Source organism: Mobula birostris, chromosome 31 (assembly GCF_030028105.1).
Source record: "Mobula birostris isolate sMobBir1 chromosome 31, sMobBir1.hap1, whole genome shotgun sequence".
In the NCBI taxonomy this organism is placed as follows: domain Eukaryota; kingdom Metazoa; phylum Chordata; class Chondrichthyes; order Myliobatiformes; family Myliobatidae; genus Mobula; species Mobula birostris.
Window position 1 is genome coordinate 31278200 of NC_092400.1, and position 27527 is coordinate 31305726.

The window sequence follows — 27527 nt, forward strand, 5'->3', positions numbered from 1 at the left end:
CACCTCTTTTCTTTTTCCGAAGTTCTCGCATTGCAGCTCGAATCAATTTCCTTTTCTCAAAGTCTGTTGTTGCATCGAGCTTTGAAAAATATATTACAAAGTAGTATTATTTATTTAGATAAATGTGTTTCTCTTTCCTACTGAAACCACAAGATTTAAACACTCAGAATATCTCAAATGTTTAAGGGTGGAGAGATGTATCACATCAATCGTGAAAAAAACTCACAATTTTGATTGGCAACATATGCTGAGTTAATTGTCTTTAACCAAGTTTGATTGACTCTGAACAGGGGAATACTGATCATTCAAAGTTCAAACTTCAAAGTGAATTTATTATCAAAGTACTGTCCATATATAGTATGTCACCATATACCACCCTGAGATCCATTTTCTTGCAGGCATACTCAGTAAATCCAAGAATCATAATAGAATCAATGAAAGACCGTACCCAACAGGACAAACAACCAATGTGCAAAAGACAACAAACTGCAAATACTCAAGAAAAAGAAGAAATAAAAATAAATAAATAAATAAATAAATAAGCAAGAAATATTGAGAACATGAGATGAAGACTCCTTGAAAGTGAGTCCATAAGTTGTGAAAACAGTTCAGTGAAGGGGCGAGTGAAGTTGAGTGAAGTTATCCCCACTGGTTCAAGAACCTGGTGTTTGAGGGGTAATAACTATTCCTGAATTGGGTGGTGAGAGCCCTGAAGCTCCTGTACCTTCTTCTTGGTGGCAGCAGTGAGAAGAGAGCATGATCTGGGTGGTGGGGAGTCCCTGATGATGGACGTTGCTTTCCTGTGTCAACACTTCATGTAGATGTGCTCAATGGTGGGGAGGGCTTTAGTCGTTTCGGACTGGGCTGTATCCACTTATCTTTGTAGGATTTTAAATTCAAGGGTATTGGTGTTTTGATACCAGGCTGTGATAAAACCAGTCAATATACTCTTCACCACGCACCTATAGAAATTTATCAAAGCTTATTGTAACCGATCTTGATCATTACCCATAAAGCTCTGGAAATACATCTGGATGAATACGCCAGACTGAGACTTGGCTGTGCATTCATCACTGACAGAACATTTGCTGATACTTTTTGATACAAAAAGTACATCCTCAAGGTAATCTAATACATTTGTCAAACACAAGTTTCCTTTATTAAGCAACACACATCAAAGTTGTTGGTGAACGCAGCAGGCCAGGCAGCATCTGTAGGAAGAGGTGCAGTCGATGTTTCAGGCCGAGACCCTTCGTCAGGACTAACTGAAGGAAGAGTTAGACCTGACAAAGGGTCTCGGCCTGAAACGTCGACTGCACCTCTTCCTACAGATGCTGCCTGGCCTGCTGCATTCATCAGCAACTTTGATGTGTGTTGCTTGAATTTCCAGCATCTGCAGAATTCCTGTTGTTTTCCTTTATTAAATCATATTGACTCTGTTTAATTACTGTATTATTTTACTTGATAGCCTATTAATTTCTGAATAATAAATACCAGCATTTTTCCCCACAGCTGACTTTAGACTAACTAGCTTGTAATTCTCCATTATCTTTCTGCCTACAGCAGCACTGTTACACTTTCCAAATTGCAGTTGGTATTGTCATAAAAATCACGATTTTACCTTAAAATTACCACGGATTTTTATTCCTGTATAACATATCTTTAAAAGGTAGAGAATTAAGTGACATGTAATTATGTTCAGTTGTCATTTGAAAGCTCTATATTAATTGAAGCTAAAATTTAGCTTAACGTTGTACTTTGACCACTGAATTGGTACATTTAAAGTACAGATTACTGATAGCTCATATGAATAAATCAATGGTGCTGAAGCAGCTTTTCACCACAACTCTATTATGAAACCGTTATGATTTCTTCAATGAAAACGTACCATTTTGTCTAGGACCTCTTCATCTTCAATAGCACTCAGATCTTCTTGGATGGCTATGCTACTTTTCTCATCGGCATTCTCCTTCTCTTTCTCCTCTACCCCATTGGGAAGAGTAGCCTCAAACTGTAGTGACTGGGCTTTGACTGGCTCTGTCTCCATCTACAAAGATAAATAAACAGACTCCTTTTGATTAAGTTGCCTCATCTACACACAGGTGTGATTCAGTAAAGCTTTAACATTTTTAACCAGGTTAACATCTCTATTAAAATAAGACAGTAGATTAACTGATGGTATATTAATTCTCACAGAAATTTATGAATTTAACACTGCACACATTCATCAAAGTAAGCTTTACCAATTTAATTGAGGAAAACATGAATACCTGACTAAGCCACATTCAAGTTAAAATAAGAGCTATGCAGAACCACCAGCGTTTGGGAAACTTCAGGATCAAATTCAAACCTGTATTATCTCCTTTCCAGTAATTATTCCATCTCTGACTTTTACTTCCTATAGCCTTAAAATCAGAGCTCATACTCCCGTAAATGTTAATGATTTGTGTGCTCAGTGGTTGCAGAATCAAAAATAGTTCACTTTAGTCATTTCTAATTGTTATACCACACATTTATATAATTGTAGAACATAGTACACAACACAGTGCAGGCCCTTCGGCCCATGATGCTGTGCTGACCCTTTAACCTACTCCAAAATCAATCTAACCCTTCCCTCCCATGTAGCCCTCAATTTTGCTTTCATCCACGTTGCTATCGAAGAGTCTCTTAAATATCCCTAAAATATCTTTCTCTACTACCACCGCTTGCAGTGTGTTCCACACATTTACCATTCTATAAAAACCTGCCTCTGCCATCTCCCCATACTTTCCTCCCAACGTCCTAAAGTTATGCCCATTTGTATCAGCCATTTACAGTAATAGAGTCATCGAAAAGTACAGCAAAGAAACAAGCCATTCGGCCCATCTAGACTGTGCTAAACCATTTAAACTGCCTAGTCCCATCAACCTGCCCATCCATGTAACAATGCAAACTTCTCATAGACGTTGAAATCAGGCTCACATTCACTACTTGTGCTGGCAGCTCATTCCACACTCTTGCATGTGAAGAAGATCCCCCTTAAATTTTTCACCTTTCACCATTAACCCATGACCTCCAGTTCAAGTCCCACTCAACCTCAGTGGAAAAATCCTACCTATACCCCTCATAATTTTGTAAACCTCTATCAAATCTCCTGTCAATCTTCTATGTTCCAAGGAATAAAGTCCTAACAGATTCAATCTTTCCTTACAACCCAGGTCCTCCAGTCCCAGAAATATCCTTGTAAGTTTTCTCTGTACTCTTTCAACCTTGTAGGTAGGTGACCAAAACAGTACCACCTTGTACTTCTTCCTCCACTCCCTCGCTCGAACTTCTCATCTTTCTTTCTAGTCCTGATGAAGGGTCTTGTCCTGAAACATTGACTGCTTACTCTTTTCCATAGATTCTGACTGGTCTGCTGAGTCCCTCCAGCATTTTGTGTGTGTTGCTTTGGATTTCCAGTAACCGCAGATTATCTCTTCTTTGTGTTGTACTGCCTGATCCGCTGAATTTTCCATTATCTGTTTAGGTTTTCAGCAGTGACTTTGGTTTTGACAAACTACTGTTGTTTACCAACGTATTAGAAGATGACTTTAAGCATTAAGAGCTCAATAGTTACTGTATGCAATACAATAAAAAGCATGCTGCTTTACTTTTGAGTTTGTGCACATAGCTAAATGTCACAATATGACCTTTCAACAATATTTTCTGTTTGCTGCCAGTATTAAAATAGACAACAAAAGTCAAGGAGTGTATATTTAGAACGCCAGGACATTCCCTTGGCTTACATTCACTGTAGCAAGCAAGCAGCTGCTCTGCTCTCAGTCATGCTGTCTTAAGCAAATTGAGTAGACATGAATGTTATGGAGGCCAGATCAGTAGTATACTCCTCCTGTAGGATGTGAGAGAGCAAGGACATTTCCTGTGTGCTTATTTATTGCACTTGCAGGAAGCACATCCAGCTATAATTCCTGGAAGATTTTTCAAACTAAATAGAGCTGCGAATGTACTCACTATCGCTAATTTAGTGAGATGGCCATTCCCACAGGTACGTAAAGGGAGGCAATGGGTGACCACCAGGAGAGTCTTGCCCAAAACACAGGCTGTTATTTTTCCTGCACTGATGCTGCCTGACCTGCTGAGTTCCTCCATGATTTTGTGCATGTTGATACAGGCAGCGCAAGAACAACTCAAGTCATTCTCCTCTCTAACGAGTATAGTATATTGGATCCTGTTGTAGGGATATGTCCTCCTAAGAGAGAACTACTTTGTTGGATGGCAGTGGGGGGAGGGGCTAGAAAACAGGACTGGGAGAATGATAGTGGGGGGATTTCTTTTGTAAGGGAGGGCATGTCGGTATTCCTGTGCTTGCAAAGAGACTCTAGGTTACCTCTCTGGTTGCAGGATGTTCTGAAAGGGGAGGATGAACAACCAAACATCATGATATATCCTTACTGGCTGGCTGGTTTGCTAATGTTGATGGGGATGGTTTAAACAGAATTAGCAGAGGGAACTCAGAATATTTGTCCAGAAGGAGAGGTAAAATCACCTCATGCAGAAACAGTTAGTAAGTGTAGTAGGCAGAACAAGTACACATCAAGTGAATTCAGAGCTAAGCTGTGTCTCTATTAATGCAAGGAGTATTACTAGTAATGTAGATAAATTCAAAGCTTCTATTAACATAGAGGTCTATAATAGTGTTGCCACCAATGAGACATGGTTGAAGGACAGAGAACACTGATAATTCAATATCCCAGAGTAGAGCACTTTTAGATGAGACAACCCTTTACAGTACAGGTGACCGGGTTCAATTCCCACCACTATCTATAAGGAGTTTGTATGTTCTCCCCGTGATCACACGGGTTTCCTCTGGGTGCTCTGGTTTCCTCCCATGGTCCAAAGATGTATTGATTGGTAGGTTAATTGGTCATTGTAAATTGTCTCATGATTGGGTAGATTGGGGGATTCCTGGGCAGTGTGGCTCGAAGGGCCAGAAGGGCCAACTCCACACTGTATCTCAATAAATAAAAATGTGTATAGGTACACATAGAAAGAACGCCATCTGCAGAATGTATAGGAAACTTTCAGAACCTGTGGAACTGTACCACTGAAACAGCACCTTATTGAGAGGTGACTGTCAGTAGAAAGAACAAACCATTTATTCCAGAACCATTTTCTTTCAGAAACAACAGGCTTGTTACATTTTCAAAACTACATTGCCTTTTCTTTATTATATTAATAACATCACCAGAAAGTAACATACAAATTCAGATTCACAATTAGAAGGAAGCATATGTACAATTAGCCAACTGGTGGTGTAGTGGCATCAGTACCAGACTTCGAGGTAAATGCTCCGAAGTTTGAATATGGCTGACTCCTTGCATGCTTTCCAACCTCTCATTATAACTAACACTTTCTAACCTAAACAATGTACCCTAGTAAATCTCTTCTGCAAACCCTTCACATCCTTCCTATAATATGACAACAGAACAGCACATAATCCAACAAGTGTAGACTAATTGAAGTTTTATACAGCTACAACATAACTTCCCAACATTTAGACTCCATGCCCCAATCGATGACGGCAAACATAACATAGGTCTTCTTTCCCACTTTATCTACCCAGGTTGCCACTTCCAGGAGCTGATGAACTGCATCCAAGATCCTTCTATGCATCAATATTCCCAAGGTTTCTGCCATCACCATTTGACCTCCAATACTGCATCTCACATTTGTACAGTTGAACCCAACCTGTCCAAATTTCCAACTGATCTGTATCCTGCTATATCCTTTGACAACCTTCTTAGCTGCCATGCCTCTGCCAATTTTCATAACAGTGCACAATTCCACTGATTTTTGTGACAATTTTCTCTTCCATTATTTTTTTAAATGGATGTTCATGGAAACAACATTTTCTCAGGTGGGGAGATTGAAATTTGGAAAGTAAAGAGCTGTGGCAGAGATGGGCCATGAGAACAGTGTGGAAATTGGCAGCAAAAGTAATTAAACATGATTTCTATATAGATGATGATTTCCATTTTCTGAACCCTATAAGTAATAGATTAATACTTTATTATGCATGGAAGCTGTAATTACGCTTACTTTTAATTTGCTTAGTTTCTCAGATTCTTATACCTTTGCTCTGTTCTAGCATCAAAATTATTCTTCAGGAAATAACTTTCACTTCTTGGCATAATGAAATAACCTCTGCTGTTAGATAGAGTACATAGAGTATCAAAATATTACTACATTTCGCTAATAATACCTATGCACTAGTGAATTCACATCAATTTTTCAAACTTCCAATAAAATTTTAACTCAGCAGATAATAACGATGTCCAAAGCCATCAGTTCTTCAATGATTTAGTTCATACAGCTTTGTTTACCTCATGCTTATATTTTCAGAATCAGAATCAGGTTTAATATCAGCAGCATATGTCATGAAATTTATTAACTTTGCAGCAGCAGTACAATGCAATACATGATAAATATAAGAAAAAATGAATTACAGTAAGTATATATATGTATATTAAATAGTTAATTAAAATAAGTAGTACAAAAACAGAAATTTTAAAAAAGTAGTGGGGTAGTGTTCCATGTACATTTAGAAATCTGATGGCAGAGGGGAAGAAGCTGTTCCTGAATCCCTAACATTGTGTCTTCAGGCTCCTGTACCTCCTTCCTGACGGTAACAATGAGAAGAGGGCATCAGCTGGGTGATGGAAGTCCTTAATGATGGATGTCACCTTTCAGAGGCACTGCTCCCTGAAGATATCTTAGATACTACAGAGGCTTGTACCCATAATGGAACAGACTAATCTTACAACATTCTGTAGTTTCTTTCAATCCTGTGCAGTAGACCTCCCACACCAGACAGTGATGCAGCCTGCCAGAATGCTCTCCACGGTACATCTGTAGACGTTTTAGAATGCTTTAGATGATAAATCAAATCTCCACAAACTCCTAATGAAACATAGCCGCTGTCTTGCCTTCTTTATAACTGCATCGATATATTGGGACCAGGTTAGATCCTTGGAGATATTGACACCCAGGAACTTGAAATTGCTCACTCTCTGCTCTTCTGATGCCTCCATGAGGACTGGTGTGTGTTCCCTCATCTTACCCTTCCTGAAGTCTACAATCAGCTCTTTGGTCTTATTGACATTGAGTGCAAGGTTGATGTTGTGACATTACTCAACTACCTGGTATATCTCACTCCTGTACGCCCTCTCGTCTCCATCTGAGATTTTGTCAAAAATGGTTGTATCATCAGTAAACTTATAGACTGCATTTGAGCTATGCTCAGCTACACAGTCATGGGTATAGAGAAGTAGAGCAGTGGGCTAAGCAAACATCCCCGAGGTGCGTCAGTAAGAAGGAAGTGTTTTTACCAATCCGCACAGATTGCGGTCTTCAACAAAATCTTATTTATCTCAGTCTGTATATTTCTCCAGAGAGCAGATAACTGACTTGTACAATCCTTTCATTAAATATCAATGTATTATCTACAATATTTGACACTGACAGTTTTTGCCTGATTTAGCAATTGCAAACAGAAAACACTAAAAGCAATCGTGATTTTTATTTTCTATTTGAAACACTCACACAAAATGATGTGAGCTGTTTCCCTCAGTCTATCAGGATTTTAGCCAGAAGCAGCTGTTCAACACATTTGATCTTTGCTGTCAGTGATAACACACAAGAACTTCAAATTGATTACAGGATACATCAAGTGAACAAATTATGAAAGCAGGGACAGCACATGGCAACCAGTATCACTTCATATCCCCACCCTCCCTCCATTAGCCACAATAGCTTTATCGAATGTAATGGTTAATAGGCAAGTTAAGAATATCTCTCTCTCTCTCTCTCTCGTAAAAAAGTTATGAGGAAAGGAAGGTGCACAGGGTGAAAAGGTTCGTACATTCAGCGCAAATACACATTCACAAGCCAATGAGCTGCAGCAATACAAAAGAACATGGACTGTGGTACTGTAACATGGTATTTTTATAAATTTAATAATTCATGATTTAAGCCACACCTGAAATAATAAACATAAAAGGTGTGTTAATAGGTCTCTCCGTTCCAATAATCTGTATTAAATTATTACAAAATAGCATATAAAATGTTTGTTTAGGCAAAAAAACATAGTGGATTCCAGTTAATTGGGACAGATCAAGACTAGTACATTTTGGCCCAATTAAGCCGCTGCCCCAATTGGTCAAAATTTCATGGAAATAGTTAAAAGGTATTAAAAAAGACAAACTAGCATTCAACTGAGGAACAATTTATGTATTTAAGCAAAATACAGAACAAAATAGAACACTACCAGTATCTCCACAGTACTATAAAACTTTGTCTAGGCTCGTAAGAGTTATTGATAGAGGAATTCATCTGCTCTGCTCTTTTGATTGACTGTAAATGAACAAAATCAGCTTAGACACCTAGTGTAGTTAATGGACTGCCTTCACAGAATGCTTTAGATGATTGCATCCTCCAAATCTTTATTTGCATTGTAACATTCAAGATGAAAATTCTTCAATGTTCTTTATTTGCATTGTAACATTCAAGATTAAAGTTCTTCAATGTTCCTAACTTGTTGAAGTAGTGAAATCATTTCATTTTCGCTCCCAGGTGTTTCTGGCATCTCCAAGCCTGAATGCTTGAAACCATGGCGAGTAAATCAGTTCCTAATTGTCTTACTGCTTATTTTTCACCAACTATCAGTGCAAAAAGTCACTGTGTATTGAACACAAACACACACAACTGACATGATTAACAATCTGATCGTTCTAAGCACGATTTAGGGCCATGCAAGTGCACGTGACTGATGCTAGTTCAAAACTATTCAGCAACAGTCTTCTGCCCTAATTAACTGGCATATTGTCCCAAATAAATGAACAGAATCCTGGTTATTTTCTTGATTTAGTTTTGTTCTTTAAGAGTTGTACCAAATAAATGGCTGCCTTGATTAACCAGTGATAGCCCATTAACCAGAATCCACTGTATATTATTTATTATAATTGTAGATTTTCTAAGGATTAATGAGATTTTTCCTACACTTGAAACATTGTACAAGAATGAGGGTCAGTTTGGCAAGTACTGGAATTTGTGGTTGGCAGGTCCTGAGGTCAGAGGCCTATGATCAGTGAGTCATTGGTTCAAAGTCCAGAGGTTAATGAATCTAGAGGTCAAAGGGCTGAGTTCAGCGAGTCCAGAGGTCTAAGCCTTTGGTTGGTGGGTCTGGAAGTCAGAGGTCAAATGTCTGTCCAAAGTTTGGAGGCCTGTCTGTGTGTGTGGGTGGGGTGGGGGAAGGAATTTGTGTTCTTCTCGCTTGTTGTATTTTGGATGCGTGTTATTCTGCTGATCATTGTGATGAGACTTGCAGACTGTCCCCAGAATATTGTGTTGGTTGTTGACACAAATGACACACATCACTGTATGTTTCAATGCACATGTGATTAATAATTAAATTAAATCTAATCTAATAACTCAATATTGTCCATTAAGTGGCCAAAGGTAAAATTCTGTCAATTTAAGTTACACCTCCAACAGGTGTTTAATAACCTTTTCAGTCAATGTCCAGGCACCGCTTCATGACATGTAACAGATGGACAGATTTAACCATCATCAATCATAAGTTTCTAAGAATGATCCATAAGTGATGGTAAACTGAGGTCTGCACTCTACACAATGAATTCCATGACGCAGAAAATTGAAATTGAATCTATCCCAATGGCAAGATATCGCACATTTCACCTTCAACAGATGCAGTGTCAGATATCTGTTACCCAAAAAAAACATGCAGTATCCTCAATGATCAACAAAAAAAAGTGTCCTGGATAATCTACAAACTGGGGAAAATATTATTTTTCAATCCTTTTCAAAACTATACAATAATTCATATTTTGTGATGATGCCATGCAATGTAAGGTAAGTTAAAAATTAAAAATCCCATTTATCAACAGCATTTGAAGTGGGGAAAAATCTGAAATTCACCATCCATGGCAAAATTTTACTCATAGGTAGCTACATATATCCAGTATATATAATTTATATCATTTTGAATGTTTGCTCTGAAAGTACAGTGGCTTATCTAAATTCACTTTTATTATCTGCCACTATATGAATAACGAGCTGAAAAAAAGACCTAAAAGATGATTCACAAATTGTATATACGCCAACTGGTTAGAAGATTATCAGAAAAAAGATTTCAGGCCTAAAATCACTTAATCCATTTTAAGATTTTGTTTGAAGTAGGGTTTAATCTCATACCAGCTTTACTACAAATTTAGTGTACAAGAGTCACTTCACTTTCTCCGGCTTTATTGATCCAAAAAAGGGATTACAATCATTCTGACAAAATTAGACAGGCAAAAATAAAATGAACACACACAAAAAAATTGAATTGCAGATTTTGGATATCTGAATAAAGCAAGGAAGTACTCAGCAGGTCAGGCAGCGTTTGAAGAGGAAAAAAGAGAACGCTTGATCAGATAGCACTGGCAAAGGAAGAAGCAGAATTAACCTTTCATGCTAATTAAATCTGCTTCTTTGTGCTAATGAAAATGTAATTTATTATACTTATAGATTTTCTAATAAGATGAAAGGTCATCAATAAACGGGGAAAAATCTTTTTCAGTTCCGTTTATGACTTTTCCTTCACTCATTTTGTGATTATGCCATAAAATGTAATGAAGACTAAACATAATTCATAATTCTTATCAATAACTTATCATCATTAAGATTCAGCTTGGTTTCATTCCAGCAACAGCAGGAAAGGTTTAATAAATCTCCACAGATGCAGCCCTGACCTGCTGAGTACTTTCAGAATCTTATACTTTATTTGAAATGAAAAGTAACTTCTTACTTCAGAACTAATCACATGTTTCAACCAGAGGGTTTTTGCCCAGCAGAAATTTGTGAATAATTTCCAATATTCAACTAATAATCTTAGTAAAAGAAATCTTGTAACTGAAGTACACAATTGATTTCGTAACATTGCAAACTAGGTTCAGTCAAACTCCTGTCAGTGGGACTAGGCAGAAAATGGTTCGGCACAGCCAAGAAGGGCCAAAAGGCCTGTTTCTGTGCTGTAGTTTCTATGTTTTTTTTTCTGTACATGTTTGAATAAAACAGCATGAATAATAAATAGCAAATTTAAAGATTCATTACTGACTTTTAAACTGCAAATAGCCCTAATGTGTACAAAGCCTAAATCAGGGCACATTCAGTGGATTCCAGTTAATTTATTGGGACCAGTACATTTGGCCCAATTAAGTCGCTATCCCAATTAGCCAAAGTTTCATGGAAATAGTTTGGAAAGGTATTATAAAAGACAAACTACATTTAATTGGCTAACAAATTAAATATTTAAATGAAATACAGAACAAATTAAAACACTATCAATACTACTACAGTCCTATAAAATTGTGTATTAATTCCTTCCCAATTGTTATCAACGGAGGAATTCATCCAGTGTACCTGTACCCTGCTGCATTCTTTAGACTGAATGAACAAAATCAGCACAGAACACCTAGTGCAGATAATGGACTGTCTTTATACAATGTTATCGACAATTGCATCTTCCAAATCTTCATTTTCATTAAAACATTCAAGATGATTGTCAATACCTTCAAATTCTTCGTGAGTCTACTTGTTGAAGTAGTGAAATTGTCTAATTTTCACTCCTGTCTGCTTCCGGCATCTTCAAGCCTGAATGCTTGAAACCACAGTGAGCAAAAACTTGTGAGTTGTCTGACTGCTTATTTTTTGCCAACTATCAGTGACAAAAATCACTGCTTTTGAACACAAGTGCACACAGCTGTTGACGCTAAGCACAACATATTGTTTAACAACCACACAAGTGCACGTATCTGACACTAGTTAGAAATTGTTCGGCAACAGTCTCCTCCCCCAGTTAAGTGGCATAATATCCCAAATAAACAAAAAGACTCTTGGCTACTTTCTCAATTAGTTTTTGTTCTTTAAGAGTTGTCCCAAATAGGCAGCTGCCCCAATTAACCAGAATCTATTGTATCTGGCAAGACATGTAACTGTTACACTGTGAAATCCGCAGAATCATTCCACAGATAAATTACATCAAAACATGACATTTTGCATGTGTTCAAAACACTTCCTAGCAATGTTCGCAGAGTGAGGAAATAACATCGTTACTTGTGCAATTTCCACATGGATCAGTGAAATATTCTTCACATTTTCACTGTTATCGTCATAGTAAGAGAACACTCATGTGATAAGGAATTTAATTGAGAGTAATACCTCTTCTATTACACTCTTCTATTACACTCCATAATTGCAATGTATTGCAAATCTTCTTGACAAATCATTGGTAAGTAGAAGCTCATGTCAAAAGGCAGCGTATGAACTCATATACAAAACAGCTTATGGAGTTCATCAATGTGATCCCTAACTGCACCTGAAAAAAAATCCTGAGCTATCCATTTCTCATGCTTTCAATTTAATTCTTCCGGTGCTAGTTTCTAGTTCTAGTTTCTTCTGGTGACATATGGACTGTTCAAGAGGTTAGAACTAATTTTTAAATTATAATCATAAGAAGAGTGTAGGTACTCTGAAATCCAATATGCAACTTCGTTAAAAACACCAAGTTGACAATTCTGTGGCATCTGCTGACAGGTAACAGCTTTTCTTTAATTACTTAAATAAAATATTAAACACAAGAGATTTTGCAATTGCTGGAAATGTGTTATTGAACAAAACATTTCTTGTCAAATAAATTACTTAAGCTATGACTCTGTATTACAACTGCAGGATAGGTCTACTACAAACTTCATGAAATTCCTTCTAGTTCTCCAAAGCAGTCATTCTTCAAATATGAATGATCTTTATAACAATTGCCATTAGGCCATTTAACTGATGAAGTATTAATACCATGTCTGATCTCCTCCTTTTCTCAATGGCTACTGGACAAAGTGTAGAATTTCTGTCTGATTTCCTCTTAACAGCCTGTGATAAATCATACAGGAATACTGAAATAAGCAAAGATAAGGAAATATTCCTTACTGACTCAGATGAGAACAGATTCACAATGATTACATAACTGATTTTGAAGAAGTAATATTTTAAACATTATGTTGAAACAGCGACTTCTAACTGGATGATTTAAATCTATTGAGAGGAAGTAAAATATTGCTTATGAATAGACTGAAACTATGTATGAACACTTGATTAATAAACACAGTAGTCAGTTTTTGGATGTGCTGGAGCAAAAAAAAACAATATATTTTGTGGATTTTCTCCAATCATTCCTTGGACACATGCAAATTCCCAATCCTAGCAGAAACACTGAGGAAAATCAAAACGTTACTCTCATGGAAAAATCAGAGACAATTTATTATTATTTGGCAAATTCCAAGCAAATAATTGAAGTGAACAAAGAGCAGCATTATGGAGATTAGAAGGCAGATTATATTTGCTTTCAGAGTTTTTGAATTTGGTCTTATTGTGGAGTAGGGCTTACAAAGCAATAAAAAGGAGGGCTGATGTGGAGAGATAGTATCCAAGAGATACTTTAACTGACTGTGAAGTACTTAGTGCAATATTGTTGCTTTGCAGTGAAGTGTGAAGTCACTGACTTCTGCTAGTTACTTACAATGGAAATGGTTGGTACACTTTTTGAGAATATGAGTAACTGTGAATGATTCTAGCACATTTTGGCAAACTTTGATCAGTTTGCTGGGATTTTTCTTATATACATACACATATGCACTTCCCTGCAGAGACCATTAAAACCACCAGCTGGAATAAGATTTGTTTTTTTCTCTTTCCATAGTGTACGAAAGCTATGAAATATCGGCATAGAGACACAAGGGACTGCAGGTGCTGTTTGTTGTTGAAGTATTACAACAGCTATTTCCATTACCTCAGTAAAAGCCATGGGCTGAAATTGGATGTTAAAAGTAATAAATCTCTATATTCTATTGCAGAGGTTCCCAACCTTTTTAATGCCATGGACTCCTACCATTAACTGAGTTTCCCAGTCTGGGAAACCTTGCTACAGAGGTTGGAAGTAGCATATTTTCCTCTGTAGATATATTCCATACAAGAAACACCAAATTAGATCCAAGGCAAGCAATGAGAATCAGCTAACTATGAGGAGATTAACTAATTCTGTTACAATATATTGAACAAAGTTGCTAAGATCATCAGTTCTCTGCAATTTCCTTGGTATGGAAAGTGTCACCTTACTACTATTGTGGGACAACTGGATGGTAGAGATCATTCTGTTTTAGAAAAAAATCATGCAGACAGATCTTTTGCCATTCATTAGCAAGAATACAATAACTTTAATGGCTTGAAGACAATGGAAATTAAGTTCAAAGTTCAAAGTACATTTATTATCAAAGTATATATGCTCATACAACCTTGAGATTCATCTCCTTACTAGCAGCCACAAAACAAAGAAGCAAGATAGAACCCGTTAAGAAGACCGTCAAACACCCAATGTGCAGAAAAATAACAAATTGTACAAACAATAAAAGTAAGCAAATATTATCCAGAACTGAAGTTCACGAAAGTGAGTCAACAGCCATAAAGCGAGACACGTCTGATCTAGGAGCCCATTAGGTGCAGGCCAAACCTCAATCAGCACAGAGACAAGTAAACCTTGTGAGCCATGAGGTGAACACTGGCCTGTTCCTCTGCTCCAGCCCTGACACCCTGACCTTTTCAATCTGGTTGCTTGCTCTCACACCCGGGCCCTAACACTTTGATATGCTCTTGGGCCCGAGACCCACCAGCTTGATTTAGCCTGTACCGGACCTTTCCAATCTGGCCTGGCGCCTAGAAGCAAGAATCATTCATTCATCTACTTCTGATTACTCTTCCTTTCCATGAAACTGTGGGTGAGCAGTTATCTCAGTAAAATCCTTTATTTTTCACCATATTCACTGCATCTTCACCATGCAAAATAATGTTAGACTGATATTGACATTAATAGAATAGCTGATCTTTTGTTTAAATTTACAGGTAGACAGCAATAAAAACTTCAACATGCTTTTGCACTCACCAAGCTATTGTTTCTAGATAGACGAGTTGTTCCTGAGGAGGATGATCTTCGAGTACTTGCAAAAGTCGGAGGATGTGGTACCAAATCTTCATTTGCTTCCACCTTGACGACACTGGCCAGCGCTTCAACCTGCTGCGCCAACCTCTGTTGTTCCTCCTTGAGCTGCAAATTCTCCTCTCGCAGCATGTTCACAGTGGTGGCCAGAGGCAAGATCTGGTTTTTGACCTCTTCCACCTGTTCATTTATCACTTTCCTGAAAACTTGTAGATCAACGTGGATCTCTTTTATTGCACTGCATAATGCATCTTCAAAGTCCTCAACCACAGTCGAAAGGGTTTGGAAGTTTTCATTCTTTACATTCCCAACGTTAACACCAGGCATGCTGACAGAGATGTACAAAGGCTTCCAGTTTTCCCTTTATATAAAAGACCTTCCCTTGTGATTTATTAACAAGAGATATGCACTGTTAGATATGATCACGCAGCTTTTCTGACCTTCTGCATATCCAGTTACATAGTAATATTCAGTTTTAGGAGCAATCAATGGCTTCACTGTACAACAGCTCCTAATGTCACTTTTGCAACAAATCCACTAGCATGGTCTATATTTAACTGCTTTGTCTTGACAGAAAGCTATCTAATTTTAGGATGCTGTGGAACAAATAAATGTGATTGGCTTCCAGGGTTGTTTTTGCCAGCCAATTACTAGCAAAAGCAAGAGTAGAGACAAAAGGATGACAGCTGCACTGCTGTGTATGTGCTGTAGAGTTACTCACAAGAAGTATCAAGCAAGCATGCACACATGCCTTGCAGTCTGTGTGTCCTAGTCCTGCACATTCACTGAAGGGCAGGCAATAAATTCGGCCTTTTGTCTTCTGCTTTGACCTGAAAATCGCTTTTCAAAATCAAAAGACTTGAGCATCCTGTTTTATTGAAACATAGAACTGTACTGGAATATTTATGGTATTTTATCACATGGTATGGTTGTTACTTGCCAAATCCATCTTCATTGACCCTCCATCTACAAACGTATAATTCCTCAATCCATCGGCACACTAATTTCATGCTTAATTTTATTCTTCTTTGAAAATAGTTACCATAAATACTTCTGAATTTCGGTGGTTGCTACATATTCAAACATGCAGCCGGCAAAGCAGCAAATGTATAACCTGAAGCAGACAGATGAGAAAGTAACTCTCAGTACAGTACTCTACTCTGACAGGAGAAGGAGCAGAGGTGGGTTACTGACACCTTAAAATCAATCGCTTTGGGCAGATGGGTCTTGTCAGTCATGGCTGGCAGCTCATCTAGAAGGAAAACTCTGATCTGAAACCTCTGCTACCTTGCGGCTATACCCACTCATAGGTACTATTTCTGGTATTCTATTCTTATCACATGTAGTAAGTTCTAATTAGTACACAGAAGACTTTTAATTTCGATTACTGGCAAATCTAAAGGCTATACAGGAAGCAGGATTCCTTAATGTTGTTATAGCCAGGAGTGGTAATGGGGATAAGCCCCCACTACTTATTAAATGTTCCCAATGGTGTGCACCTTAAATAACCTCAGATAACCAAGTCCAGCTCTTGGCCTTCACGTGTGGCTTAGCTACTAAACTCAGCAGAACCATTTCTACTGACAGGACAAGGAGCAGAGGTGGGTTACTGATACCTTAAAATCAATCGCTTTGGGCAAACAGGGCTTGTCAGTCATGGTTGGCAGCTCATCTAGAAGGAAAACTCTGATCTGAAACCTCTGCTACCTTGCAGCTGTACCCACTCACAGGGAGGGCTTCAGGAGTAAACCCCAAGGGAAAAATCTGGACCTGGATTTCCTAAGGCAGTGCTATGTTGAGTTCAATGGTGACTAGCAACTCCAGCGATGCTGCTGGTGCCAAACTGTATCGGTCTCCGACATTCCTTTGGGTTCAACAGATGCATGGAGAGGGAAGCTTGCTATGTGGGCAGTATCTTGCTCTCCATATCATACTGCCCAGGCTGCGTATCTAGACAGCTAGGGCACAACATCCATGGCCAACCTGGACCAACAGAGATCTTCGATGGGAAGCATATTGTCAAGTTCTCCACCCACAACCTAAAAATGGTCATTAACACACTTCACTTGTGGAAAAAGAAACAATATTTAATTGTACTTAAAAAACACAGCAATGCTGAGCATGCAAAAGTTCATATTCCATGAGTGCATGGTAAACTCCAAGAATATATGGTAAACAGTGGAAATAGATAAGAAACTGGCTGAAAGATAGAAAGTAACTATAACAAATGACAATGTGATGATATTGAGGGAGGTGATAGAGAGATGGAAGAAATGTTGGTAAGTGGAGAGGTCATGTTTTAGTGTTACAACACTGATGTTCAATTACATAATTTCTGTAAGTGAACAGATAGAAACAAAAGATGCACTTTGTACCTCACAACTTGCAAAGTACAAATCTTTAGAATGCAACACCTTAACTAGCCAAGGATAGATTTGAAAAAGACAAAGAGGTCTTTGTAGACTAGCTGGGCAGTGCATCTATCAACACAGTTGATGGAGTGTTAAGATGACACCAGATAGCAAATCTCTTCAATTATTTCACTTTTTCTATGCCTTTTGCTTGATATTTTTGTCTTTTTTGTGTTACGGAAACTGTTGGAGCCCGTGACGTACCACTTGGCATTCCATCGAAGGATCCAGTACTATGCTTCGTGGAGATCAAAGACGGAGGGCCAAGAAGGATGGAGAACACAAGCTGACTCAGAGGAAAGACATAGGGTCATGAACAACTCCATCTTGAAGCGGCAAGGAAGATTGAAGCATCAAGGTGAATGCGGAGGCTGTCAGCGATGGCTCCCAACAGAGGCAGTCAGCAGCCGGATCAGTGCGTTTGGCCCCAGATTGGTGTCTCTCGGACCTGGGTCAGCAGTCACTCATTACAGAAGGACTGAGTTTGCGTGGCTGCTCTCCTCATATACAGGTGAAAAGGCGTTTCCTAAATTCTGAGATTAGTGTGATTATTGGACTGTACTTTATATTGGTTTCCTTCAGTTTTTCGGTGTTTTCTTAATGTGGACAATTGATGGGTGGGTGATTTGTTAATGTTTTGTACGCAGGGAGGGTGGGGCTTTGGTGCTACTGGCACTGTTCTTTTCTGCAAGTGAGGAGATTGGGGATTGTTATATTGGCTGTTTTTTTGCGGAGGGGCAGGGGGGACTGGGGGGGGGTGCGGTTCTGTGAGTTTTGTTTCTTTTCCTTTTCTTTTCTCTGGCCTGGAGGGCGGAAGGTGATATCTTTTCTTTCATCAACGCCCATGGTCTTTCTGTATTTAACGGCTATCTGGAGTAGACAAATATGAGAGTTATATTGTACAGTACATGCATACTGTGATAATAAAATGAACCTTTGAACCTTTGTTAGAATATAAAGCAAAATAGGCAAATACGGGCCAGAGCAGGTCAAAGCAAAGATGCAGATCTCTTCTCCTGCTGTCACTCAGGATCAAGGATTACTTATATCCACTCCAGTGTTGGTATTTCCAAGGTGGCTAAAGAGAGCAATGTTGGAAACACAGACATTTCCATAAATAGGACAGGTAGAGCTTGACTGAGCAGATGGGTGTACAGCTTATGAAATGATCTACTACCTCCACCACTAATGCAGGGCTTTTGCATGCTCTAAAGACCATTACAAATGCTCTTTCCATCATTGAGTAGTGATGAGACAAACATTCCTAAGAGTTAGTAACAATGTTGCATGTCTTCAAGAAGGTTTTAAGTACATCCTTTAATGAATACCTTTATCTCTTCCAATAATAAGCTTGAAACAGGGCAAACACAATATAATTATTGAATGTAAGTATGATACAAGCACTAAAGGCAGGATGGGGAGCTGTGAAGTTGACCCCATTGGATGTTTGATCTTTTGGTAAGTCCTGGAACAACACAGGTACTTAAATGAGAAATGTGATATTCTAGAGCAATGTTCCCTCTAGGATGTGAGCAAGTGCACGCGCACACCTCTTTTGCTACTAGCGCAGAAAGGCATTTAAACTGCACACCCTCTACCTTCATTGGCATGTTAAGTGTATTTCACAATGGTACACAATCACATTTCCTTTCCCAGTTTCTGATGCAGACGGTGTTGACGACATGGAATTTGAGAAGGTTTGTCTGCAGATTTTAGAACTGGCTTATTTACGCTGTTTTTATTGAAGAAATAATTCAGTGCGCATATGTTGTTGTCACTGGGCAAAAAATTGCACAGAACAAGACTTTTGCACACACTGGTCATTACAAATTAGAAGCAACATTACAGAACCTTACAGAACCATGCAAAATATTTAAGAATATGGAAAATGTAAATCCAAAATATTACTTAAAAGTAAACCAGAACAAGTTGTACAGGGTAACGTAGGATCAAAGTAATAAAGCAACAACTTACATTTAAGTAGAGCTTCTAACATATGAAAATGTGCTCAGACGCACAGTGGAGAGTATCCTGACTGGCTGCATCATGGCCTGGTATGGAAACATTAAAGCCTAAGAATGGAAAAGTCTACAGAAAGTGGTGGGTATTGCCCACAGCAAAGCCCTCCCCAACATTGAGCACATTTACAAGGAGCTCGACCACCAGAAAGCAGCATCCATCATCAAGGACCCCAACCATCCAGACCATACTCTCTTCTCACTACCACCATCAGGCAGAAGATACAGGAACCTTAAGTCCCACACAACAAGGTTCAGGAACATTTATTACAGTATAACCATTCAGCTCCTGAACCAGCATGAATAACTTCACTTGCTGTAACACTGATCTGATTCCACGTCTACAGACTCTGTATTTCAACATCTGATTCTACATTCCATGTTCTCAGTATTATTTACTTATTTGCACAATTTGTCTTCTTTTGCACATTGGTTGTTTGACAGTCTTTATGTACAGTTTTTCACAAATTCTATTGTATTTCTTTATTTCCTTGTAAACAACAGCAAGAAAATGAATCTTAGGGTAGTGTATGGTGACGCATATGTACTTTGATAATACATTCACTTTGACTTTGGCTTAATTTGAAACCAGAGGAAATGTTTGCAAAACTAACAAAATTCTTGATTGGAATTGAGAGATGGAGTTGCAGAGAGGTTTAAGTAGGGAATTCCAGGGCTAATGCTAAGACAGCTGAAGGCACAGCTGTCAATATCGATCTTGGGAAGTAGTGTTGCTGAAATAAGAACCAGTAAAGGAGGAATATATAGGGAAAACTGTGGTGCAGCAGGTAATTATAGGATTAATAAACAATATGGAAAATGAGCAAAAGGATAAGAATTCTAGGTTAAAATTCACATTATAAAGTTAATTAATTGAAAAGGGAAGAAGTCATAAAAAAGGAAAAGGCATTTTATAGTATTAAAGGGTATTCATTACTGTACTCTTCAGTGCACATTAAAATACCAAGAAATAAACACTGAGCAAATTGTAAAGGACTGAAGGAAGAGCAGAAATGAATGCAGAGTGTTCTTTTCATGTGCCAAGTTAGGAATCAATCATCAGAAACTCTTCTTGATTTATATTTAAAGAATGCATCACTTTCCAAGAAGATAGTTTTATAACCTACACTAAACAGGAGAAGCAAACACACACAAAATGCTGGCGGAACGCAGCAGGCCAGACAGCATCCATAGGAAGAAGCACAGTCGATGTTTTGGGCGGAGACTCTTCCTCAGGACTAACTGAAAGAAGAGATAGTAAGAGATTTGAAAGTGGGAGGGGGAGGGGGAGATCTGAAATGATAGGAGAAGACAGGAGGGGGAGGGATAGAGGTAAGAGCTGGAAAGTTGATTGGCAAAAGGGATACAAGGCTGGAGAATGGAAAGGATCATGGGACAGGAGGCCTAGGGAGAAGGAAAGGGGGAGGAGAGCGCCAGAGGAAGATGGAGAGCAGGCAAGGAGTTATTGTGAGAGGGACAGGGAGAGAAAAAAAGAGGAAAGAAAGAATGAATGAATGAATGAATGAATAAATAAATAAGGAAGAGATGGGATAAGAACGGGAGGAGGGGCAACAACGGAAGTTAGAGAAGTCAATGTTCATGCCAGCAGGTTGGAGGCTACCCAGACGGAATATAAAGTGTTGTTCCTCCAACCTGAATGTGGCTTCATCTGACAGTAGAGGAGGCCATGGATAGACATTTCAGAATGGGAATGGGACGTGGAATTAAAATGTGTGGCCACTGGGAGATCCTGCTTTCTCTGGCGGACAGAGCGTAGGTGTTCAGCAAAACAGTCTCTCAGTCTGCGTCCTTTTTTTTTGGAGAAGGGAAGCTTGAATTATTTTTTCATTGATTTGCCACAGGGTTCAAGTTAGGAAGAAATCCAAAAATCTGAGTTTAGGAAGCAATGGAGGAAAAGCACCTGAGACCATAAGATGAATCTGGTTCAAATGTGTACTTTTGATCTTTTATATATATCAGGAGGGGTTGGATCTTCTGTATCAGGAAAAGTAAAGAAAAGCAAGATTCCACAGATAGTGGTAACCTGACACATAAAGACAGAGTGCTGGAAGTACTCAGAACATCAGGCAGCATCTGTTGTGGGAAAAACAAAATTTAATGATGAAAAGTAAATTGTCTGAAAATGTTAAACCTGTATTTCTTTCCATAGAAGCTGTCCAAGTAGCTGAATAATTCCAACATTCTCTTCCTTTTATAATAAAAGGTGTTCAACATTGCATTCTCTAATGCTGAACCTCCTGTAGCACACTGATGTCAATTAAACATAGGAAGATGATAATAAGGCTATATGTTAAGCATATGTTAAGCATATGTTAAAGCTATATGTTAAGCATTGTTGAGATTTGTTGAAATGTGGGACTGATTAAAACAAAGAAACAGAATAATTCAGTTCCTTAAATAAAGGCAGTTCTATAGAGGATTCTGTTAGCTTATCTTTAAGATGCAGAGTGTTATGCATTTCTGGCATCAACTGAATGAATTGTGACTTATCTTTGTGGCATTTACACAGTGATTGCCCACGAACAAAATACCATTTCTGCAGACAGAGAACAGTATTCATGGCATCTAGAAGAGAATGGTACATTAGTTGTACATAAACAGAAAACATTACAATATTACCTAATTAGCCAGCTGCCTGTTACATACTGATCGAAGCATCCACTGCTTGTTACACACATAGATTTAAGTGTGTGTTAAAAATAATTCAAATAAATAAACAGTAAAACATATCACTAATTTAAAATTAAATTGTGGGGACTGCCATTTTTTAAGATGTTAAATAATTTGGAAAATGTTAGCAATTTTGGATAATATTCAATTTGTGTAGGAGCAATGGAATTTAATCAGCATTCAGCTAGAAAGGCATTTACTCAGTCATTCCCAATTTACAAATACAATTGAATATGCAGCATTATCTGACCCAAATTCTTTTTATTTGGTTAATAAAAGGGATATAGTTTATTTTGAAGTTTACCCCAATTTCATTTTGCTAGTTGTAAAAATACCACGCTACGTTTTCATGTTAAATAAGCAAGTAGCACACTTGCAAATCCATTTAAACTTCTGCCTTATCCTCTTAAATACAATATATTAGTATCATTGTTCCAAAATGAACTATCAGAGCAGAGCTTATATTAATACAAGAGCTTTTAGTGAATGCACAAGGAAAGTTAACCAACCGCTTCTTTAAAATGATGCCGGTATTACTCTACAATGATAATACACCATTATTCCTCAGCTTTCAATCACTGAAATGTTTTGGAATCCAGCTAGTCTCACATCTTCATCCTCTCATCACTGTTTTGATTTACTTTTCTTTCAAACTTGCTCCAAGGGGATGAAATTCTACATAGTGTATTCAAACAAGAATAGGCAATTGGTATTAGAATCAATTAGATCTATTTGTTGCTGGTGAACGCGGCAGGCCAGGCAGCATCTCTAGAAAGAGGTACAGTCGACGTTTCGGGCCGAGACCCTTCGTCAGGACAAAGACCTGGTCTCGGCCCGAAACGTCAACTGTACCTCTTCCTAGTTATGCTGTCTGGCCTGCTGCGTTCACCAGCAACTTTTATGTGTGTTGCTTGAAATTCCAGCATCCGCAGATTTCCTCGTGTTTGAGATCTATTTGTTTCTGGTATTGCATCATTCACACTCTAACTTGGAATAATTTATACAAGCTTGGATTCTCTTTGCATAATGGTCACTTATTTATTTTACTGTTGGATTGGCTCAGAAATCCTCAAGAGTCTAACATTTCATCATTTTACCAACTGCTCATATGGTATGGCAGTGTATAGGAACCAATGCAGGCCAGAAGGTTCTTATTCAATATTTATTTAATTAGCTAATTTCTTCCACAAATGTCTGGCTCCATATCAATTTATTCAGGTATAAAGTGAGTAACCTAACATTTGGGAAATTGCAAACGTGTTTTTTCACCCTTGCTATGATCCAACGTATTTGTTTCTATTTTTTATTTAGAGATACAGCATGAAATAAGCCCTTTGGCCCTTCAAGCCATGCCACTCAGCAATCTCCCAATTTAATCCTAACCTAATCATGGGTCAATTTATAGTGACCAATTAATCTACCAGTCGGTATGCCTTTGGACTGTGGGAGGAAACTGGAGCACCAAGAGGAAACCCACATGGCCACGGGGGGAGTGTACAAACTCCTTACAGGCAGCAACAGGAATTAAACTCAGATCACTTGTACTGTAAAGCAACGGTCCCCAACCACCGGGCCGTGGACCAGTACCGGGCCGCAGAGCATGTGCTACTGAGCTGTGAGGAAACGATATGAGTCAGCTGCACCTTTCCTCATTCCCTGTCACGCACTGTTGAACTTGAACATAGGGTTGCCAACTGTCCCGTATTTGCCAGGGCATCCCATATATCAGGTTAAATTGGTTTGTCCCATATTTCCCCCGCCAAGGTAGAGCGTTCCTATGAAACCTTTCGTGCCGAAATGGCGTAAAGCGCAGAAGCAATTACCATTAACTTATATGGGAAAGATTTTTCAGCGTTCCCAGACCCAAAAAGTAACCTAACAAATCATACTGAATGACACATAAAACCGAAAATAAATAACACTAACATATAGTAAAAGCATGAATGAGATAAATACACAGCCTATATAAATTAGAAATAATGTATGTACAGTATAGTTGGGAAGATGAAGGCAAAACCGATTTGTGGGGGGAAAAAAATCGGCACGTACGCGCATCTGCACATCACATGCGCGCGGCACACATGCGCACACAGGTGCCTGCGCAAGGCTTCATGGTCGTGGTAGTCTTTCCTGGGGTAAAGTGTCCCGGGATTTGACTGCTACTCCTGTCCCTTATTTGGGAGTGAGAAAGTTGGCAACCCTATCTGTAAAAGACATGTTGAGGTGAGTTTAACCCTACTTGAACACCCCCCCCCCCCCCCCCCCCAGGTCGGCCAGTCCCCAAGAACATTGTCAATATTAAACCGGTCCACGCTGCAAAAAACGTTGGGGACCCCTGCTGTAAAGCTTTGGCCATTATCACCGCAGAATATTCAGAAATTTTTCAACAAAATGGCTATGTTCAACTTCAAGCTAAGAAAGGCCAAACTTGTGCATAATAATATAGAAGTGCCCATCACTGGAATTCCCTTGTATAGTGCAGTTACAGAAGGATGAAATTATCCCATACAATTTACTTCAGAACGTTCAAACTGAGATTGTCCTCCCATGGAAAATCACTCTCTGCTATTCCACCTATACCTTCACAAAAACAGATCAATGTAACCTCGTGGAGAGGCACTCTCAAAATTGTACTCTTTTGCAAAGCTAATAAAGTAATGATTATTGAATGTCCTAGATTCAATTCCTAGTCTACACCAAGCCAGTTGATCTCTGACAAACCGTTTCTGAACAGAATACACTTTAAAAATTAATTAGAACAGTTTACATTCAAATAATAATCAAACTTAACTGCAGATGCTGGAAATCTAGAATATAAACAGCTAAGAGGGCAGGTAAGCAATGTATTGGGAATAACTCTGCAAAAAGACGAATGACAATTTAATCAGAAAATGCCGGAAATACTCAACAAGTCAGGCTGTATCTGTTGGAAGGGAAAATGTTACATTGTCAAAACTTGGAAAGAGGGAAAAGAATCTCATGGGTAAGTGAGGAGGGGAATATTTATAATAAGTTAAACAGGGGTAACCAAAAAGATTATCTGGTTAATGAGTGAATGGGAGCTGTTAGAGAGTGAGATCATAGAGAAAAGAATGCACAGTTGGTGAAATGCATGGGAGCAGGAACGTGTCCAATGGATCAGGTTGGGCACAAACAAGCTGAGTTGATGTCACAGATCGACAACTAATCAAGACAGAGAAATCAAGTTATTTCAAGCTGTAGAAATTCAGAAGGCTGTAACCTGCCCCGATGGAAGATGTAAACTTACCTTGTAACAGTACAGGAGCCACAAAATAGGTCATTGTGCGAGTGGGATGGAGAAAAAGTGTCAGGCAACAAGAAGCCACGGTTATCCATGTGGACTGAATGTAGGCACACTGCAAAGTTGACACCCAATCTGTGCTTAATTTCTCCAACCTAGAGGAGACCACATTGTGAACACTAAATGCAGCACACCACATTTGTAGAAGTCCAGGTGAATCGCTGCTTCACCTAGGAAGTCCCCAGGTACTGGGGAGGGAAGAGGTAAAAGGACAAGTGCTGCATACCCTGTGGTTGCAAGGAAAAGTGCCATTAGAAGAGGGATAGTTGGTGGTCCCTCTGATATGTTGAAATGGGAGGGGAGGAGAAGGTGTGCCTGGTGGTGAAAATTTCTTTGAAGGAGTTGGAATTGCAGAAAAAATGTACTGTAGTTTGAGGGGTAGAAAGTGAAGAATAGATGAACTCTATCCTTATTCTGGTTATATACAGCAACCTTGGGTCTGATTCAATGTCTTTAATACTTAAGATATTAGGCATTTCTCTTCCTGCGCACAGCACTTTTTTTGGATGATAACCCTCCCATATATTAATGAAAAGGTATTAAGTGCAAGCAGGCTGTTAATCCAACACCTCAGACACAATGGACTTTGAAGTTAAGTGAAAGTCTTTCTTGAGAAGTCATTTTGTCAACTGAGACATATTTAAGTTGATATACATTCTAAACACATAATTATTTTTTCTCCAGCTGCATGCTATCAAAATCCTTATGCCAAGTATCAATGGAAAAGTGGCAAAAGCTCAGACAAAGTAATTGCTTCATGTGTTTCTTCTTTGTTTTTAGTCATTTTATAGTTTGCTTTACATTTTCAAAAGACTGGTGTTGTGATTTTTAGGCTTTTGTAACACCGTAGAAGGATACAGCTTGGAAACAGGAGTTAAGCTCACCAAGTCCAGAATGATCATCAACCACTCATTTACAGCATCTCTATTAATTCCAGTTTAATGCTCCCTACATTTGCTTCGACTCCTCCAGGTTCTGCTACTCACCTACAACTTAGGGGCAATTTACAGTGGTCAGTGAACCTACCAACCTGCACATCTTTGGGATGAAGGAGGAAACCAGAGCACCAGAGAAAACAGGAACACCTGGAAGGAACCTGCGTAATCACAGGCAGAACGTTAACGTAAACATGCAAACTACAGGCAGACAGCACATGAATGAAGATTGAACTGGCACTATTAGATGGTGGCTTTATTAGCTGCACCATGGGCTATACATGGAATAGCTGCAAGTACTGACAAGGAACTAAAAATCCTTGGCATAATTTCACCAAGAAATTTGCCTATAGATCAGATAATTTACATCCAATGAGCATTAACCTCTGGACCGTTGTCCCAACCAAGTTGAAGAAAATATTACACGACCAACTGGAATAATGTACTTGTACACAATTACATTACTGGAACTTTCTTTTCTTCCCTAACATCACTAAAATCCCTGCTAACATTAAACACCTGGTGAGGTGAGAGAGGATAAGGATCTCTAAGCAAAATTAGGGAAGATATAAATAATGTCACCAGCAATTCAATGACATCAAGAACTTTGGGTTCTCATCATGAATCTTTTACACACCCCTGACCATAATCAGAAAACTTTAACGATAAAGTGTTAATGCCGGCAAAGCACAACTTGTTTCAATTCAGATGACAGACAGGCTAATGAAAGCATTCTCCGGAAGATCTGAACAGACAGTTACGACCATTTGATTCTATGAAGATGTTGTTTGAGCAAAATATAAGCATGAGAAATAGAAGGAGGAGTACACCATCCATTCCCTCATGCCTACCCTGCTGTTCTACAAGATCACAGCTGACCACCTTTTATACACTAACCCCATTATCCTGGACACAAAAGATTCTGGAAATCCAGAGAAACATACACAAAGTGCTGGAGGAACTCAGCAGGTCAGGCAGCATCTATGGGGGGAATAAACAGTCAACATTTATTCACCAGATCTTGTTGAAGGGTCTCAGCTCAAAATGTTGATCAGTTATTCCCTCCAT

The 27527-nt window shown here is 38.7% G+C and overlaps 1 protein-coding gene across 4 annotated transcripts in view; it reads right to left on the bottom strand.

Moving 5' to 3' along the window:
* smtnb (smoothelin b) overlaps window positions 1-27527 on the bottom strand; it is a 276940-nt gene that overhangs the window by 45556 nt on the left and 203857 nt on the right. For all 4 annotated transcript variants that reach the window (XM_072247879.1, XM_072247880.1, XM_072247882.1 and 1 more), the window contains 2 exons: window positions 1889-2047; window positions 4-79 (listed from right to left, as the gene is read on the bottom strand). In XM_072247879.1, coding sequence (XP_072103980.1) covers window positions 4-79; window positions 1889-2047 — 235 coding nt within the window. The remainder of the gene's footprint in view (window positions 1-3; window positions 80-1888; window positions 2048-27527) is intronic.